The sequence below is a fragment of the Nelumbo lutea genome, chromosome 1 (assembly GCF_056320005.1).
Source record: "Nelumbo lutea isolate HS-2025 chromosome 1, American lotus-T2T, whole genome shotgun sequence".
NCBI lineage: Eukaryota > Viridiplantae > Streptophyta > Magnoliopsida > Proteales > Nelumbonaceae > Nelumbo > Nelumbo lutea.
Genome location: NC_142684.1, coordinates 147,060,548 through 147,076,927, shown reverse-complemented (window position 1 = coordinate 147,076,927; position 16,380 = coordinate 147,060,548). Strand labels below are relative to the sequence as shown.

The 16,380-nt window shown below is 34.4% G+C and overlaps 2 protein-coding genes across 5 annotated transcripts; one reads left to right on the top strand and one right to left on the bottom strand.

Annotated features, from left to right (window-relative positions):
- Nucleotides 1–8,141: 8,141 nt before the first annotated feature.
- On the bottom strand, nt 8,142–9,678 carry LOC148878216 (DTW domain-containing protein). Its single transcript, XM_088951166.1, has one exon. It carries the CDS (start codon nt 9,676–9,678, stop codon nt 8,236–8,238), a length of 1,443 nt encoding a protein of 480 aa, XP_088807292.1. The 3' UTR covers nt 8,142–8,235.
- Nucleotides 9,679–9,781: 103 nt separating this feature from the next.
- LOC148878215 (protein FATTY ACID EXPORT 6-like) lies at nt 9,782–16,109 on the top strand. Of its 4 annotated transcripts, XM_088951194.1 has the most exons (4): nt 9,782–10,251; nt 13,135–13,222; nt 14,269–14,300; nt 15,843–16,109. In XM_088951194.1, exons 1-4 carry the CDS (start codon nt 10,080–10,082, stop codon nt 15,848–15,850), a joined length of 300 nt encoding a protein of 99 aa, XP_088807320.1. In that variant the 5' UTR covers nt 9,782–10,079; the 3' UTR covers nt 15,851–16,109. The 4 variants fall into 4 exon arrangements, with proteins under 4 accessions (XP_088807320.1, XP_088807312.1, XP_088807325.1 ...); XM_088951186.1 differs by lacking the exon at nt 14,269–14,300; XM_088951199.1 differs by lacking the exon at nt 14,269–14,300 and having other exon boundaries at nt 15,716–15,916.
- Nucleotides 16,110–16,380: the final 271 nt, after the last annotated feature.

Below are 16,380 nucleotides of genomic sequence, written 5' to 3'. Positions count from 1 at the left end.
AAAAATGCTTATTTGAGAAAGTAGTGCTTATTGAAAAAGTAATTGAGAGTGGTTTTCTTAAGCACTTTTTAAATAAGTGCTTAAATACCCTTGTATCCCTAGTTATTTTTTAAATGCCCAAAATACCCTTGTATCTTCCTCATTCAAACAGGATCAAGTATGGCACCTGTATTGGGAGCAACCGGTGACCATTGAACAAGCAAAAAGCTCCATCGACGATCACTTTTGGAACGATTATGTCCATCTTTTCATGTATATTCTTTTTTTGAGGTTTTGAATGCTCGAAACCCTTTTGGCGTTGTTCATTATTAGATCGGTTTTTTTTTTTTTTTTTTGGGGGGGGGGGGGGGGGGGTTGGAATTTTGTATTTAATTATCTTGCATTAAATATTTAATGGAATTTTGTGTTAAATGTTTTATGGAATTTCGTGTTAATTACTTTATGAAATTTTAGTTCGGTTGTGTTAATTATCTTATGTTGATCGTTTTGCATAATCTGAATAATGGGTTATGGAATTTTGTGTTTAATTATTTTATGTTAAATATGTTATGGAATTTTGTGTTAATTATTTTATGGAATTTTTAGTTCGGTTGTGCTAATTATCTTGTGCTAAATATTATTGCAAAATTGTGTTAAATACTTTATGGAATTTTGTGTTAATTCTTTGCTGATGTTTTTCCTTTTTTATTTTACCTTAACCCGATAGTTGATTATTTTATTAATTTTTTGTGATACTATATTTTTTTTTATTTTTATTGCACATTGTATATGTTGAAATATGAATAAAAATTATGCTGAAATATATGAATAATAATATGCTGAAATATGTTTTCATGATTTTATATATGAATATTAATATGCTATAATATTTGAATCATAATATGTTGAAATATGAATAAAAATTATGCTGATATATGTGAATAAACATTATGCTGAAATATTTGAATAATAATGTGCTGAAATTTTTGAATAATAATATGTTTAAATATTTGAATAATAATATGCTGAAATATGTTTCCTTGATTTTTTTATATAAATAATAGTATGCTGAAATATGTGAATCATAATATGTTGAAATATGAATAAAAATTGTGCTGAAATATGTGATTAAATTTTGGTGTTTCTTGATTACTATTTGTATTTTGTTACTATTACTATTACTATTACTATTATTATTATTGTTGTTGTTGTTGTTGTTGCCATTATTTTTTTTTCTATTAGGGTCCACATGGTACTCAAAGTATGGGCCCACATGGGCTCTCATGTCTCACAACATAGTGATGTGGCGAGTTTCCTTGAAATGTATAATATAATATGTTGAAAGCATTATTTATATATGTGAATAAAATGGGACTAAAATTGTCATTTATGCTAAAAATAAGCACTTGTGAATAAAGTAGCCCACCAAATATCCCCACTCTAATAAGTGCTTAAAAAAACCAATAAATAATTTGGCAAATGAGTCACCAAACAACATTAAGTAATTTTTAAAATAAGTACTTAGATTAAGCACTTTTTTCAAACCACTTAAATACCTAATCACCAAACATAGCCTTAAAAGTGTTAAATAGTTAGTTCAAATATGGATCCACCTCGATGTTTTAAAACTAAAATAGAAGAAAAACTACTTTGGCCACTGGTTTTCATGCAGTTTGGCTATCCAGCCCAAAGGGATCAACTCATGACGTTTTGAAAAGATAAAAGAAAGCCCCCAAAAACTATGGTTCGAGCTCAACATGTCAACTGCCTAAGTAGGGTTGTAAATAAGTCGGATCAGCTCTGATTTGACTCCGAGCCCGATCTGATAAGAGGCAGATTCGGATATTCCTCTTGATCCTAATAAATCAGATCGGATTAGAAAATGGATCGAATTTGAATGCAGACTAATATGATCCGCCATAACCCAATCTGATTCGTTAATTATGAAATATTGTATATTATATTTTAATATATTATTATATTATATAAATAATATAATATATTATTTATATTACAACATCAAATTTTTTATCACAATTCTAATCGAATCGAATATTCAATAATATATTCGAATTCAAATTCAAATTCAAATCATGTTATTGAAAATCCTACAAATTCTTATCAAATTCAAACCAATTGGATTTTCTTAACAGATCAGATCGGATATACCCTTACTGAATCCGATCCAATCTATTGCAGCCTATGCCTAAGTCAATAAGATATTGACTAATTCAATGGTTTTTATTAAAATTAAAAAATAACAATTCATGACTGAAATGGAATCTTTGGTTGTTACACCCTATGCTGTTGAGAACATTCTTAGGAATGCCACATTCCCATGAGAGGGGTAAAATAGTAATTGCTCCCTTTTTTGACAAAAAAAGATAGATATGGGTGTGAATGGCTTAACTGTCTAGTCCAACAACACTCTCAACAACATAGGTTGTTGGCCCCACCACCAAAGTTATACTGTTTTTTTTTGCCAAACATTCCGATTAATCATGTCAATGACGATTGTAAAACTGTGATTTAAATATGTTAATGTAAAGGTTGTTTTAAAGTAAACATTATATTATGACCTATATGTTAAAACAGAATGAAGGTAATTATTTGCTATATAAATATATGTGGAAGTATGTACATGTGGAAGTATTAACTATATAGATATATGGGATTTAACTTTTATGCCTATGCAGAATCCAAGGCAAATATCCATATAATACACTTACATGTACCTATAACTTATATTTTATTTGTGAGTTGGGTTGAATGTTATGCTTTTGTTAAAATAGTCATTTGTCCAAGTTTCACAAATTTTTAATATTCATAAGTTAATGATATACAATATCAAAGTGATTTTTTATTTATTTTTTAGTGATATATAATATTTTTATCATTTTTAGTTTAATTTATTAATACTATTCAGCATCTCATTTTTGTAATTCTATTTTGGATAGGTCAATTATTAACAATACAAATGAAATTTACATCTACCTTATATTTGATTAAACCCCATCCTCACACCCCTCACAACATTTGTAGTCATGCATTGGAAACATCTCCCCATGAATGAAAAATTATAAGCATAGAGATGTCCCAAATGCACGGCTATAAGTGTTTTGAAGATGGTGTGAGCACAAATTTTGTGAGGGCTGAATTTGGTCATCTACTTTTTATGTCAAAATATTATTTCATCTACTTTTTTTATTTATATCACTAGGACACTAGCATGCAATTATTAAATTAAAGGGCAATGAAGTGGAGATCCTATGTAAATTCATAGATCATCATGGTTGAAATGGCTCCACTTTAGCTTCTATGAGTAACTTATCTAAAGAGCTTCAAAGCAATTGAACCAACTTAACTGAATCTTAACCTTAGCCTTACTAAACAAGCCTTGGTTAAATGTCTTAGGGGAGTTGGGATCTCCTGCCAACAAAACACATTCCAACATCCTATACCAACATGATCTAACACCACACATCTCACTATAAAATTGGGGCCCAACATAAAAGTGGGACCCATCATGCATGAGATGTGTGGTGTGAAATAATGTTGGTAGGGTGTTGGAATGTATTTTATTGGCAGGTGATTCGTACTCATCTTAGGGTATGGTCATAAACCCAACTTCAGCCTTAACCATTGATGAGCTCATAACCTTCTTAATGATTGTGGACTAACTATTGAACTTTTAAATTCTGCTTTTCAGAGGCTAGATGTTCATTTCACCAACATGCACTCATACATTCCTCTCAATTTGTCCAAGGACTACTACTTGAACTACTTACAAACAAATTCAGCAATGAAGTGAAAAGATTACTTGGGCAATATTTGTGTTGCACTACGGCTAAGTTTGTTTGTGGTGTAAAATGTCACCACCAGTCCGGTTTTGTTGGCCTTTGGATAAAGGTTTGATCTACATCATAAATCGATGTAAAATGTCACTTTTAGTGAAGTTTTACATCAGTTATCAATGTAAAAACTACATCAACAAAACCGATGTAGTATTACATCAATAGTCACATTTTTTAATGATCACTTTTTTCAATGGTTCACTTTTTTTTTTAAATGATTCAGTGTGAAACTCCATCAATGGAGTTTTACATCTATGAGGCTTACACTCCAAACAAATGCAACATAATTCTGTACTATTTTAAAAAGTATGAATAGCCCCTAAAAATTTATAGAATTTTAATTGGATAAATTTTGCCCCTTTGTGTTAGTGCTTTTATATCTAAATTTGAGGATAAATTTGATATTTTGTTGGTTGTTTTAAAAGAGTTACTTGAATGAATTGTAACTGAAATTTCATGGAGTGTTTAGCTGGATGTATTTATCTTTCTTTTAATTAATAATAAATTATAACTGAAATTTCATGAAGTGTTTAGCTAGATGTATCTCTCTTTTTTTTAATTAATATTGAACAAAATCATTGTTATTTGATCATCTTTAAAAGTAGGTCCAATTGTCACTATTTAATGATTTTAAATTGCGGATTTTGAGTGTGGTATTCCACGATCTTGATTATGTTTTTTGGGTTAGCTTTTCCATTGGTTTATAAGTAGTTTTTACTCAATCTCAAGATGTTTGAAAGGGTTTCATCCAAAATATCCATTTCAAAAAGTCTTTTTTTTTCTAAAAAAATTTGCCATATAGAATTTAAAAATTGATTTCTAAGATTATGAGCATCTAATATCAACAAACAAAGAAAAATACTTGGGTGCCCTAATTATTCAAGGCATAATTGATAAGAAGGCTTTGAATAACATCACAACTAAAATTAAGAAGAAAATTTAGGGTTGGAAATTGAAAACTCTTTTTAAAGATGAAAGAGTGATCCTTATCAAATAAGTTTTGAATGTTGTTCTTCTATTTACAAGGCGTCAACTGGCTAGTTAGTAAGGTTTTTTGGATCAAATCCCACATGCACGTAGGTTGGGGGTTATGGGTTAGGGGAATGAGCCACCCCAAGGTTCAAAGTATCAATACGATACGTATCTTTTGAGAACGATACAGTCCGAAATGCTTGTTTCCAGGTGTTTCGAACCCCTACGTTTTTTTAATAATAAAAAACAGGTTATAAGTTTTCTAAAAAACCAAACTTTGAAAAAAAACTAAAAAAAAAGAGTTTTGGCCATTTTTAAGTGCCGATACGATACGACTGAAACTCGTATTGTATCGGTACTTTGAACCTTGGGCCACCCCCATTGTGTAACCCCATGGAGCAAATAAAAAAAAACAAACAAACAAAAAGAAAATGTAATTCCTTTATTTCAAACAATGTTCAAATGAACATACCCTCAAAAGGATTGATAAAATTCAAAGTCAATTCATTTGAGTCCCAAGGGAAAGAAGGGAGCAAAATTGTAAGACACGTTAGATAAGGCTTTACAAATTAATGATTTTTATTTTTGGGAAAATCACTAAAAAGCCCTAGAGTGTCTGGAAAATTTATAAGAAGTACTTTCTCCTTTGTGTTAATGCTTTCGTATTTGAATTTTTGGGCAAATCAAGTATTTTGTTGATTATTTAAAATGAGATCAAAATAGGATAAATTGAGCCTTCCATTATTAACTTCTTTCTAAATTGTATAAGAGGATAAAAATGGAATTCTTTTATGCTTCTTAAATAACTACACAACATGTATTTTTTTGTTTTTAAATCTCGTAATGTGTCTAAATAGACATCTATAAATCACAAAACTCAATGAAATGTAATTGAAATTGTATGGAGTATTTAGCTAGACAAATTTAATTACTCTAGACACTTGGAGCTAGATGTTGATTTGTAGATGAATTACAAATTACTTAGAATCTATAAGAAGTGAATAGATCTTTAAGGCTTTTGGACTTTTTCTTGACTTAAAATACCCCTATCTTAAATTCTCTCTCTCTCTCTCTCTCTCTCTCTCTCTCTCATTATGAAGATATAAATTGCAAATCGAATACTATTTTTCATTTCATCATATTCTCTCTCATCAAGTCTCATACTTAAGGTAAACTTCCATTCTCTCTCATAGAATCATATGTTTAATGTATTTTTGTTTATCATCATAAAATTTCACTAATTAAATTTGCAAATAACAATTTTAACAGTATAAAACTTATGTATTCAAATTTGACTTGGAAACAAAACCGGTTTTTAGGTACCATAAATAAGAATCTTATGAGTAATAGAAATGGAATACAGAATTTAAAGCTGCTTTAGCAATGAAACCACTATCATGTTAGTTAAAAGATGGAAATGGAATACAAAAATTATGAAAAAAGAAAATTAATGCCTATTCTATCACATCAAGTAACTATTCAATTAGCCTGATCGGTCTTTGGGCAAGTAATGGCTAAATTAACACAATAATCATTTGAAATTGCCACATGCAAAGCATGTGCACATTTACTAGTAAGTACATTGTGTACGGAAAAAAATGACCTTTTCAAAGGTCTCAAATAGTTTGACAAGTTTGAAAAATATCCGAATGTCCAATAATCACTAGTTAATTGGTGAATATTCCATGTATCATGACCTACTTTTTTTCATCCACATGCAAATAATCCAGCTATGACATTTAATTGCCAAGCATAGAGAGTAGATGAGCGTTTAATTAGGTTGTTCCGCATGTAAAACATAGAATGAAAATGTTGATATGCAACTTATGTTATCATTAATTAAGGGGGTGTTATCTACACAGAAATATTTTTGTTTTCATTTGTTTTTCTACATCAGAAAAAAAAAACAAAAATATATTATCGAGCCTTGTTTTTGTTTTCAAAGCAAAAAATAAGTTGGTTTTGTTTCAAACAAACGGTACATTTTTTTAAACCAACAAAATAATGGTTTTTTTTTTAAATCTAGTATAGAAATTATATGATTTATGGTATCGATCAAAAAGAAAAAATATATGAGCATGGAGCATGATGTTAAATGACGAAATAAAAACATGTTTTTGAAATTAGATTCAAGAAGATATTTTTGGTTTCAGTTTTGAAAAAAATAAACACAATCAGGAACATGTTTTTTCTTGTGTTCTTGTTTTAAGAAACAATCTGTTTTTCAAACTAGATAGTTTTGATTTATTTTTAGAACCGACAACAAGAGAAACAATTCACATTATAGAACTCCCCCTAAGTTATAAATTTAGTTGATTATCTGCTTGAATATAAAATCTACTTCATTTTTTGTAAACTATGTGATGCATTTAGAATCAAATTGATTCTTAATATCAAATCGTGCTAAGATTAAGTAATGCATATATCTGTTTAGTTTTAAAAATAAGTAGAGCAATGTGCAATGTAAATTCAATAATAACAAGAGTGGAAATTAGGATACACTCAAGAATGAAAACCAAGAAATATCTCAATGACTACTTTCATTAGTCCATTACCTTGGTTTGATAATTCATAACAAATGAGATTGAGAAGGATGTAGTACTTCGAATTAAGGTGTGATCAGTGATGAATAAAATAGAAAGAGTATTAAGAATTTTGTGTGATAAATGAATACCACTTGGCCATATTTTTTTTATAAAATGGTTATAATGCTGGCAATGTTTTATGGAACAAAGGGTAGGGCAACCAAGAAACAACATGCCCAAAACAGATGATTAATTAAAGAACTAGAAAAAGATAGGATCGTAGATGAGCTTATACAAAGGAACCTTGGAGAGGTAGACTAAGATGATATGGGCATACACAGAGATGGTGAGAAATTATTTAAGGGCTCAAAGTTTAGCAATAGGCATGGCACTGGATAGAATGGAATGAAAGGGGAATGACACTAAACAAGTAAACATCTTTGCTCTTTGAGCTGCAACAAGAGCAGCTCTATAATTGATTAAACCTCCTGTTTGATTTCTTACTCCCAAAAGGAAGAAAATAAAGAATAATTTGGCACCAAGAAGCAGGAGTACCATGCCCATGCATCAGCCAGTTAGTGCACCGGGTAATCATCATATTGCGGCACTAACAATGAGTAGCAAGCAATTCAGTTTAAGTGTTTAAGAATGAGGTTGGCTCTGGCTGGCTGGCAAGTGTTCCCTGTAATTTCAAAGCTGCATGGTGAGATTTGTTGAATGAAATTGGAACTGAAAAAGAATTGAATCAAACGACCTTACTTTATGGGATCGGAATGGAACAGCAGCTTGCTACACTAGTCTACAGTAATAATTTGAGAAGATCATCAAGAAATATAATCAATCAATTAAAATATACTTCAAGTTGCATCGACCAAGAATTAAGAATTACAGTAGGTGTAAAAATCTCATGGCGGAGAAGTTTTGTTCAATCTTTCGTCTTTGCATCGCCTCTGGTCTCCCACCATTGATTCGAACACATCCAAGAGATCATCCAGGGCCTCGCCATCATCTCCTAATGCCTTAAGGGCACACACGATGCTTTCTATGGTGGACAGACATCCGGCCCTAGGCTGATGCCTCACTTCGCTGTACAAGCTCAACTTGCTTGGATCCAACTTCAAATGCGGCAAAAGTTTCAACCATGGATTCTCATGGTACATTCTCTTCGCTTTTGCCCATGTTCCATCCAAAACAATCAAGCCCTTCACCGGAAAATCAACGGCCTCTAAGCTGATTGATTTCTTGGTCGGGAAGAGAAGGGCTGTTCCAGGAGGAACCGCAATCTCAAACTCTTCACACTCTTCGAACTCCATGCTCCCATCCAATTTCCTCTTCTGCAACTTTTTCACGACAAACCCATTTGAGATGGCGTCTTGACCTGCCTGAGAGTCTAAAAGCCGATCAAAATCTGGTTTCTTATAGTCGTTTTGAGGGGTTTGGAGATGGGTAAGAGAGCAAGTGTAACCACATTTGGCAATGGTAGCAGTGATGAGGGTTTCCTTTTCACCTGTTGGGGCCTCTTCAATTTGATCTGTTTCTGCTCCAAGAAGGTTCTCTGGCTGGGGTATGGCACCTTGGTTTTGGGAATCAGAAACTGTTCTATTTAACATAGTGGGGGCTAAAACCTGATCTGAATCTGATTGCTTTTCTAGGTAGCTTTGAGGGATCTTCAAATTAACTGAACCACTTCTACCATTGCTTCTACTGATAGTGGATTCATGGTCTACTTCTAAAACAGATTGATTGTTTGTCGAAAATGCCTGTTGTTTCTCCACCGGAGACACCAAAACCTGCAAAAAATCTGATGTCTCCTCATTTCTGTTTCCCAACTTGGTGCCAACGATAGGGAGTTCAAGGTCTCCTTCAAATAACGGCTCTTGGAGTGTTTGGAATCCCCAATGCCGATCAAAATTTGGGTTTTTTACGTAGTTTTGACAACTGCAAAATATACTATTGGCCCCTGACGCAGCCGAAGTGGTTTCGAAATTCGCCTTCAGCAATCGAATGAGAAACTGTGCTTCAGAATGAACATCGGAAACCGTTGCTACTGTGAGATTCTTGAGCCCAAGAATAGCAATTCTGGTAGAATTAAGAGGGTGTTTTCTCTCTTGGCTGTGCTGGAGAATCGTGACAGCAATCGAGTTATCGAGAGAAGGGGTCTTGAAGCGAGAGCAGAGACAGAGACGAGCGGGTTTTGAGCACGAAAGACAGAAGGGTCTCTTTGCAGGTGACTGAGTTCCCATTCCTAAGATATGGGTAAGAGAATGATTGCACTGGGGGTTGAGCGCGACTGAGAAACGATAGTAAGATGCCGGATGTGAGATTCCGGTCCGGAAACCGACCAGCATTGACAGCAGTCAAACAACGCAAAACCCTAACCCCAGCCCAGATGACAAAACAAATGACCAGGGCAGGTGAAGCTCCAACTAGCCAATAGAATAGAAAATCCGAAAGACTCGGACATTGAAGACTCGGGGAGTTGGAGTGTTTAGACCAGGCCCGAGGACATGCCCGCCATTGTAAGTAAAGGAAGGGTAATTTCTGTGACGACATTGTATAGAAACTCTGAAGTCTGAACAGAAGCTGGAAAGTCGAAACTTCTGAACTTTGACCAACTGAATTCTACGTTCCCACCACAAGCTAGCACCCACCTCAGGCGATCAAGTGTTTCATTTTCATCTAGGAAATTAGTTTAATTCTTTTAGAAAATTGATATTTTTCCTTTTTCTTCAAAAGTTCAATATTCAAGATGCATGATTTTTGCTTAACGATCCCATATGGGTTAGTTTTGATGGTCGGAGGGGTAACTTCCATGGGTGGAGGCCTAAGTGCAGGATTTCTGCTCCTCCTTTCTGGGTTTGTGAGTCTCAAAGCTTTCCAGAAACGAAGGAATTCTTATCTCTCCATGATTCTTGAGACAGGTATGGTTCTGTATTCTCTTGTTATTACTTTGGTCTTTCACCCAGCTTCTTTACTTTTTTCGTTTTTTAGTTGAAATGCCTACACTTTCTAAGAGAATTGCTAACTTTTAGATCCAATGTGTGATAAATGTCCACAACTGAGCTAGTTGTTTTGTAGATCGAGATTCTAGTCGGATTTATTCTCCTTATTTTCTTGATTTTTTTTTCGTTGAATTCTTTTTTCACCAAAAAGCATTGTCATAAGGGATTGATATTCTGAGTTAGGATCCTGTCCTTGATCTCATCTAATAATAAAAAGAAGAATTAAGTTCTTTTCTAGCGTGTTGTGCCATCAAGAGCAACTCTTTTCTAGCGTGTTGTACCATCAAGAGCAAGCTTCTTCCCTGTTCAAGCATTCAGCAAATTCTTCGATGGTCATAGCTCAATGCTTATAACAATTTTATAGTGCAACTCGCTGAATCAATTTTTTCTCTTTCACTCTCAATAGCAAATGCTACTTGGATCATGAAGTGATTTTATGTTAATTGTTAGGACTATCAATTTGTTCTGCCTTATGTTGGTTGAATTTAGATTGTTCCTTTCCTTCATGGGCTTTTAGTAGGACTTCATTTCAGGGAATGATTGGTGATGTTACATTGCCAATGCAAATAAATTGCTTGGACTTGGGTTTTAGAAGAGGACTTAAATGTTTTTACTTTAGGCAGATGACTAGATCTAAGGGTGTGGGCGATTGATTCTTCTTGAAACTTCTATTGGTCTTCTTTCTTCAAAAGTATGGATGCATCCTCTCCAGTTCCATGTCTTTCCTGGCAAAAGTTATTTTGGAGAGTCCTACTGCACCAAAAATAAAAAATCAAAGCATTTTTCTGGAAAAACACATTGAAGATAATCAATACAAATGAGATTATCCAATGAAGAAGGAAAGCTTGGAGCTTTCCCCTTGTGTGTTCCTTTGCTTAGATAGTGATGAGAATATCAATAATCTATTCTTAACTTGTTCTTTCATAGCTTATATATGAAACCTCTTTTTCTCTCTATTGAGCTTCTTGGACTCCATCTGATGTCTTGGTATAGCTCTAACTTGATCTTTCTATGCAAGAAGAGAGGGAGAATCATGTGGACATTACATGGACAGCTGTTCTTTGGAGTGTATGAAGATTGATCTAGTGTTAGTAAGTGTAGTCAGTTGGGTTATCACTTGGGTGGAATTCAAGAATGTATTTATAGATTAAGTAGTTGGCAGTGGTGGCTGGTCATGACAATTGTAGAAGTCAGTTTTTTCAAGCACGGGAGGTACCAGAGAATAGGAGGATGAGAATGGATATTGGTGGGTTTGCATTGAGAATCTTGGTCCATTATGGGGGGGGGGGGGGGGGGGGAGGGGGCTTTATAGATAATGTTAGAAATGCCCTGCTCAGCATTTTGGGTCTGGTTTGAGAGGTAAACTGTTATGGGCCCGGGCGTAGGATCTCGTCATGGGTCGGTCCACGGGGAGAACCTCTTGCTTCCCCTTGCGCCTTCCCTTGCATGCAGACCCTATTGTGGAAAACCGAATGGGTGATTTGTCCAAGAGACCACTCGAACTCTCCTCACTCTTCTCTTAACTAGAAACTGAATACTTTATTCCCAAATCACAACTCCTTAAATAGGAGATTACAAGATGAGACTCCTTACTCCATTCAACTAAGCTAGGACAATCCAACTTTAAATCAAACTCTTACTTCTAACAGAACTCAGTTCTTATCTCTAATAGATAAGTAAGAACAAAACTAGATAAGTAAAAACAGAACTCCTATTTCTAACAGACTTCTAACAGAACTCAGTTCTTATCTCTAATAGATAAGTAAGAACAAAACTAGATAAGTGAAAACAGAACTCCTATTTCTAACAGACTTCTAACAGAACTCAGTTCCTATCTCTAATAGATAAGTAAGAACAGAACTAGAATAAGTAAACTATTGGCGAACTGGCAAGATAACCTGTTGTGTGGGCCCCCCTCTCTGCTGCTGCCGGCGGTGGTAATTCTTCCCATGAATGCATCCACAACATAAACTAAGGGATGGGCTTCTTACCCTTCTACAGGGATTAAAGATGTCTAATCCTCGGGATGGAATTGTCTGGTTATCAAAGGAAGCTTCCAGGTTGTAACTGGATGGGTATCAACAAGAAACGCAACCTTCTATTTTTTTTTTTTTTTACAAATTTCTCATTTAAGAAGCTAAGAATTTGACTTATATTCTGAACAGTTTGTTCAGTGGATCTCTTGATTGGCTAATACTTTACCTGACTCCCTTGCAAGAGGAGGTGTAGTAAGGGAAGATTTAATGTGTGTGCTAGTGGTGGTTGGGGGGGGGGGTGATCCTGGACCAGTGGTTCTGGAAGAAGGTAATCTTCCTTCAATCTTGTCATTGTACTTTGCCTTTTGTTTTGTCTTATTGCTTGTATGAGTTGGTGTAAGCTTCATGTTGTATACTTACATTCTGTCTTTTGAATGTAGGAATTACTATACACCTGCATTATCGATAAAGCCTCATTAATAGTTGTTGATTGTGTAAAAAATTATCCTTCTAAGTTTTCTTTCTGACTCATTCCATGAGGGAAAAGAATGGTATAGAATTTCTTGATTGTCCCTCTCTTCTCAGTTGTGGGCATGGTCTAATCATAGAATGTTAAAATTCAAGGAGCTTGATGCTGTGAGCAGGTCTAGGACTAAATAATCATAGATAAATACTCAATATGTCAATTGAACTGTGCCTTCAAGTCTGCACTATTATGCACTACAAGCAGACCTTGAAAGGATCTCATTATTTATTTTAGTTTGATCAAAATGTTGTCTCAATCTCCTTATGCTTTACACTTGGCTGCTATTCATCTATAAAACAGGTTGTGCACTTACACTAACATGGGTCATGGGACAACGGTATATACAAACATCCAAAATAATGCCGACTGGAATTGTAGCTGCAATCAGGTAACTTGAAGGTGTACCTTCCTTTTGATGTAGAAGCTCTTAATGAAATTTCAGTTACCCTTCTTCAAAAAAAAAACTTTTATTTTGTCCTTTAAAAAATATTTTTTCCCTCCATGATGACATCAAATTTTAGCTAGGTTAAACTCAAGTTTGACTATATATATTGTGTTTATTAAAACTCAAAGTTGACACATTATATATGTTACCTCATTTGCTTCAGTTATTCCTTTATTTAAGTGATGATATTATTTGATTCAGTGTTTAGTCAGTCAACTATAATATTGGCATGGATATCAGCATGCTGAGGTGTATGTGTCTATGTACATGAGTCAGTTTGAGTGTCTAGTCTAGGCATGCTTGCGTGTACATGTATTTGATATTGATCTCCGTGCTCCTGGATAAGTGTTTGTGGACATGATTACCTAGCTTGATGGTTCACCAAGTTAAGAATTTTTTTTTTGCAATTTATCAACTTGTAAAAGAACCCAGCATGCTGAGGTGTATGTGTTTAGTCAGTCAACTATAATATTGGGATGGATATCAGCATGCTGAGGTGTATGTGTCTATGTACATGAGTAAGTTTGAGTGTCTAGTCTGGGCATGCTTGCGTGTACATGTATTTGATATTGATCTCCGTGCACCTAGATAAGTGTTTGTGGTCCATGATTACCTAGCTTGATGGTTCACCAAGTTAAGAATTTTTTTTTGCAATTGATCAACTTGTAAAAGAACCCAGCATGCTGAGGTGTATGTGTTTAGTCAGTCAACTATAATATTGGCATGGATATCAGCATTCTGAGGTGTATGTGTCTATGTACATGAGTAAGTTTGAGTGTCTAGTCTGGGCATGCTTGTGTGTACATGTATTTGATATTGATCTCCGTGCTCCTAAATAAGTGTTTGTGGACCATGATTACCTAGCTTGATGGTTCACCAAGTTAAGAATTTTTTTTTTTCGTAATTTATCAACTTGTAAAAGAACCCACCTAGGGTAGGCTTATACAGTCCATATATATATGATGTATCATGTTTCTGCTATTATGCAGGGATGATGTGGCCAATCTTTACTGCTCACCAAGTAGGGAACCCTCTGGACTGACCACCTGTTTAATCCTCCTGTTCACATCTTCTCTGTGCCCTGATTCTTGTTAGTATTTTCAACAAGTAATATTGTCATGGAAATAATATTTAACTTTCCCCAAAAAAGCAGGATTTATTCCAATAACGTGGCAATGTTTTTTGGGCTGAAACTTCCCTACTAATATTGGATAGCAAGGTGCACCTTGGGGAAGTTTTGAGCTCCAACATGGAGGCTTTTTGTATCCTTATATCTTAACTTTCTAAAATGGTTCTTTTTGGTTATTTATTTTGACAAAACTTTATCTATAGATATGGATTAGTTCTATTTATGAAACAATATTTTCTTACCAAAGTTCGGAACTAGGGATGAGCAAGAAAACCAACATTTTTTTCTCTACTTATGGAAACAATGAGAACTGACTTGCTGATTGGTTCATTTTGAATCGTCTTGCAATTTCCCCCTTAGGTAACTATTGACTGGACCTTGTTTTGCTGGACTCTTTTTTTATAGGTAGAAAAGTTCATTTCATTAATTTCAATAGAAGCATAAATACATATATTGCTGTTACAAGTGAGTTCAGCCCCCCCTTATAATGTGGAAGGAACTCCAATTACAGATCTGTCCAAAAGAGTTGTTTTTTTTTTTTGGTGAGTAATCCAAAAGAGTTGTTTCCTATGCACCCCTTGTTTAGCCAGCGTGGCAGCCATTCCGTTTGTTGTTCTCTTTATCCATCTGAATGTTGCCCCAAAATCCTTTGCTATGTTCTTAATCTCTCTTATAATATACTTGTTGATCCACATACACATGTTATTGTCATTCATCCAAGTTATTACCAGTTTCGAATCGCCCTCTACCTCCACATATTCATATCTCTGTTGTTTTGCAATCTTCATACCTTGAAGTAGGGTCAAAATTTCAGCTCTTAAGAGTCCCCCATTCCAATCAGACCCAAGAAGAGTGTCACCACTTTCCCCTCTGAATTTCTAAAGACACCTCCAATCCCTGACAGTCTTAGGTTACACATAGGGCTTCCCTCAAAGTATAGCTTCACTATTAATTGGAGGAGGCTTCCATTCCATGACTATTTTGTCTTTGACCGAGAAGGAATTTTGCTGGACTATTCCACCATTTCTGAACTAGGACAAATGCATTTGATGATTGCCAGAGTCCAATTGAGTTGATATTTTCTAGCAGCATATTTCCGGTGGGGTTTCTGTAGATTGATAGATTCAGATCTCATTCATGTGCAATGTGTATAGACAGTCTTTATGGTTGACAAGGAACTATTACCTCTCTACTATCTGGTTTACAAACTAACTTCCTGAAGATCTTTCATTTTTCGTTTTCATGCTTCACATGTTTTTGTTAAAGTGTTATAAATTCTCGGTTCTAACTTGTTTCACATGACCTAGATTTTTCACAAGGATACTTTCACAGCTTGATGTCTCTTAGGGGTTCATTTCTACTCCAAATTTCATTCATGATATACTCGTTCACAATCATTTCTGGACACTATTACTTTTCTGCATTTTCTTGTAGTGCTCTAATGGCGGCATTTTATCTATACAAGATAGCAACTGGTGGCAATCGTATCCCATCTAAGGCTGAGTGAATTTGAGGTGACAATTTCCTGTAATTTGAAGTAAAGCATTGTGTTGGCCACTCATTTCAATTATTCCTTTTGGACGATCTATATTCTTGATTAGAGTATTGTTATGTATTTGATTGTATAATCATTTGAGCGAAACATGTTTCTAACTTCAAGCACCTTACATGTTACTAAAGAAGTATTTTTTGGCACGAAAACAAGTTCTTCCAAACCTGTTGCAGAGCATAACTTACGGTTCACAAAAGCATTGAATAGGGAAGTGCTGATATTAAATCCAGAGCGTCAATTTCAGAAGAAAAGTTTAACCAAATTGGTAGCAGACCTATCAAGGTTTTGTCCCCTGAAAAATAAGGATTAGTTTTGTATTTCACTCATTCACTCTAATGACATGAACACCTTGACTCATTATTTTGGGAGTAGAAGAAGCTTCTTTGTGCATGGCAGTACCTACTAGTACTATTTTTTTTT

Bases quoted from the DNA above. Each gene is read 5' to 3' on its own strand.
- LOC148878215 (XM_088951177.1), top strand. From the start codon at position 10,080: ATGCATGATTTTTGCTTAACGATCCCATATGGGTTAGTTTTGATGGTC. The intron at 10,252-13,134 runs GTATGGTTCTGT...TCTATAAAACAG, and splicing joins CTCCATGATTCTTGAGACAG to GTTGTGCACTTACACTAACA. The intron at 13,223-14,268 runs GTAACTTGAAGG...GCTATTATGCAG, and splicing joins GGAATTGTAGCTGCAATCAG to GGATGATGTGGCCAATCTTT.
- LOC148878216 (XM_088951166.1), bottom strand. From the start codon at position 9,678: ATGCTGGTCGGTTTCCGGACCGGAATCTCACATCCGGCATCTTACTAT.